Raw genomic sequence first — 3,633 nt, 5'->3', positions numbered from 1 at the left:
CTCTCTCACCAAGGCTCTTCTCCCCCGATAGCTCAGTTTGGCCGGACGGCCAGCTCTAGGAAGGGTTCTGGTCGTCCCAAACGTTTTCCATTTAAGGATTATGGAGGCCACTGTGCTCTTAGGAACCTTAAGTGCAGCAGAAATTTTTTTGTAACCTTTGCCAGATCTGTGCCTTGCCACAATTCTGTCTCTGAGCTCTTCAGGCAGTTCGTTTGACCTCATGATTCTCATTTGCTCTGACATGCACTGTGAGCTGTAGGGTCTTAGACAGGTGTGTGGCTTTCCTAATCACGTCCAATCAGTATAATCAAACACAGCTGGACTCAAATGAAGGTGTAGAACCATCTCAGGGATGATCAGAAGAAATGGACAGCACCTAAGTTAAATATATGAGTGTCACAGCAAAGGGTCTGAATACTTATGACCATGTGATATTTCAGTTTTTCTTTTTTAATAAATCTGCAAAAATGTCAAAAATTCTGTGTTTTTCTGTCAATATGGGGTGCTGTGTGTACATTAATGAGGAAAAAATGAGCTTAAATGATTTTAGCATATGGCTGCAATATAACAAAGAGTGAAAAATTTAAGGGGGTCTGAATACTTTCCGTACCCACTGTACATAGGCTCAACCAAGGAGTTAAACTGGTGAAGGCCTGATAGTCACATTACATATATTGGTAACTGCAAAAAAAGGCTACATCCCAGTTTTCTGGGTGGGCAAAGTTGTTATTAACAGCACTTTCTTCTTACATGTCAGTTGTGTGACTTGCCTACCACACTGTAACATATAGCATGACTGTGCATTTTTGTTTAAGGGACATCCCTCATTGTGCTGAGTCAGCCCTCACCACTTCACTGCGTAACAGCTGTAACAGCTGATAATGTCTGGTAATGCTTCAAATCCATAGAAAACTACATTTAAAGGTCAACGTATTTATTTGTCATATGCACAGTTAGGAAACGTGTTTCCCTGTACAATGAAATTCTTACTATGCCGTCCACGTGAATGCCACAAAATACAAGTGAAATATAAAGTAGTTAAATAAGTAACACAAAGTCTAAGGCACTTTAAAGCAGCAGGTGAAGGAAGCAAATAAAAATACAACAGGAACACAATATAATGCAAAAGGTGTGCAATTATGTACTCTGCTGTAGTGTATGGGTTAATCCCACAACTCTTTCACTTTCTTTCCCTTTCTTTCTCTCTGATTCAGCAGAGAAAGTTTGAAGTGTTTACAATTCACTGATCAGACTTCAAAACCAGCTTAATAAATAGGCAGTAACACAAATCTAAGGCACTTTAAAAAGTCTTAAGAATAAAATATTGCATTTGATGTGGATATGTGTCTGATGTGATGCAATTTCCAACAATCTATTACATTTAAAAATGACTAGGTTTTCCTGTTAATGATATTTCAACAATCCTTCAGTAATTGTGTTGTCACAACTGGCACATTTAAGGGTGTCAGCTACAACTTATACACTGCCCGGCCACTTATGTATCATTTGGTATGTGATAGTATGATTGACATTACAATTTTATTGGAAATATGTACTACTAAAAATCACATCAATGAATTTACATGAAGTGAGTCCTGGCTTCCCTGATTCTGAGGCCCAGCCTTGAAGAGGGGACCTTAGCTATAAATTATGGAGTATTTCTTTCACAGCTGTGGGTAACACTGAAACCTCATGCCTTTTCTAGACAGCTGTTGCTGGTCTTTACATTGAAACTGTAGTTGCCCTTGACCCAGCCTGCTCCTTGGCTCTACTGTTATCTGGCCTCCTGCCCACTGTCCTTTAGCAAGCAGCTTATGGAGCTGCAGATAGCAGCGGCTCGGAGACTTCAACTGAGCAAAACATCTCTGCATTGCTGTATATTTGTCCTCCTCACTTACATACATGAAGGGGTCAGAATATTAGGAATGCTTCTGAATATAATCCAGTCTAGTACTTTAATAAAAGACATATTTCTGACAGTTTCACCAAAAACTGAAACATTATGAGCATGATGATATGGCAGTTCTATTTGATTGCACTCGGTTGTACAGGTGTATCTGAGAAAGCGCTCAGTGAGTGTTGGCCACATGCTTCCTTCCTTTATTATACACTTTCAACACTTAAGAAACTAGTACGCTAATACTTAGAGGAATGGACTTTACGAAATAAAATAAACATCTTATTTTTATTAATTCAAAAAAGAATTTACTGTCAATCATATTCCAATAAGAACTCCCAACACTGATGAGTGAAATGAGAAAACAAATAAAATAAATGAGCTGCATTGCTTTGTGTATTTTTATTTTATTTTTATTTCTCTCTTTATTTATTTACTCCTGAGTATGTATAGCTTGTAAGCCTTACTAGCAAAACTGAGGTCAGCTATGTGAATGATATGGTAGACATACAGTGTGACGCACATAGAGCAGCAGATAGCGCAGTGGTGTGGCGCCCCCACCCTGCCCTGTCCGCAGCCTGATAACGCACAGGAGGGAGACAACACGGCTGCGGAGACCTGTGCCATTTTCTCGTTTTCTTCACACAGAAAGAATTCGTCTATTTTACTCATTAACGTCGTCTGCATTTTGGTTAACAGCGTTAATCCCTTAATAAAATGGTGGATTAACGCCTTTTACGCACAGATTTGTCGCCTGACCTCCGCTGCAAAGTCATCTCTGGATATTCAGCTACAGTTTGGGCTCTGTTCCTCCGTGCCATGCTCTCAAAGACGGAGAAAGAACTAATAGTAGAAATATGGGAAAGGCTGACTCCTGTGGCTGAATATATTGGGTCAGATGCGCTTCTTAGGTAGGTTCACACTCTGTTTTACCGACTTTTCCCAAATCGGAACTTTCTGTGTATTGAAATAAAATGCTGCATTATTAAGGAATTTAATTCTTTTAAAGCCAACGAGATATGAAGACCACACTGCTGGAAGTAACCAACCTCTACATGCATTGTTCAGAAAGTTTATATATGGAGATCTAGGCCTCTACGTATGAACGTTTATAGGTTACTTTAAAAGACGTATTACATAGGAATTGATGGATAGTTTTTATTACAATTTATTTACTAACTATTAATCAAAATGACACATATGTAGGTGCTTTACTTTCCTAAGTCATCAGATAGGGGCAGTGCATGAACAGCGTTCACACCAGTGGTGATGGTGATGATGATGATGGCGCACCGACAGGAAGGAGCAAAATAATTTGTATTTCAGTTACGCATCATTGCAACACTACTGACAGAACTCCAGATTCACCGTTCTCTTTTTCCAAAGGATGTTCGCCTCTTACCCGGGAACGAGGACGTTAGACATAAATCCCGGCTCTGCTCATCTGCTCTCTCATGGGAAGAAGATTGTCCTAGCCATAGCAGAGGGAGCCAAAGACATCAGCCAGTTGACCGTCACCCTGGCTCCTCTACAAACTCTGCATGCCTACAAGCTGCGGATAGACCCGACCAACTTCAAGGTGCATGACCTTAGACAGAGCAACGATTCTACTGATTGATCTCAGCTGAGAAATGCTCTCACATTCCTTTGTGTCTAGTGAAGAATGGCAATGACATTTCTGTAAATGCCATCAGTCCATATCAGATCAAAGTCTACTGAAATAGAACTCCAAAAAA

The 3,633-nt window shown here is 39.9% G+C and overlaps 1 protein-coding gene across 2 annotated transcripts in view; it reads left to right on the top strand.

Moving 5' to 3' along the window:
• The first annotated feature begins 2,466 nt into the window (after positions 1-2,466).
• The window catches only part of hbae4 (hemoglobin alpha embryonic-4), a 1,989-nt gene continuing 822 nt past the window's right edge, over positions 2,467-3,633 (top strand). For both annotated transcript variants that reach the window (XM_020615937.1, XM_020615939.1), the window contains exons 1-2: positions 2,467-2,808; positions 3,284-3,476. In XM_020615937.1, the coding sequence (XP_020471593.1) occupies positions 2,717-2,808; positions 3,284-3,476 (285 nt within the window). In that variant the 5' untranslated portion in view covers positions 2,467-2,716. The remainder of the gene's footprint in view (positions 2,809-3,283; positions 3,477-3,633) is intronic.

The sequence above is a fragment of the Monopterus albus genome, unplaced genomic scaffold, assembly GCF_001952655.1.
Source record: "Monopterus albus unplaced genomic scaffold, M_albus_1.0 scaffold171.1, whole genome shotgun sequence".
NCBI lineage: Eukaryota > Metazoa > Chordata > Actinopteri > Synbranchiformes > Synbranchidae > Monopterus > Monopterus albus.
Note: the sequence above shows the minus strand (reverse complement) of the source record. Positions and strands in the feature narration are given on the sequence as shown.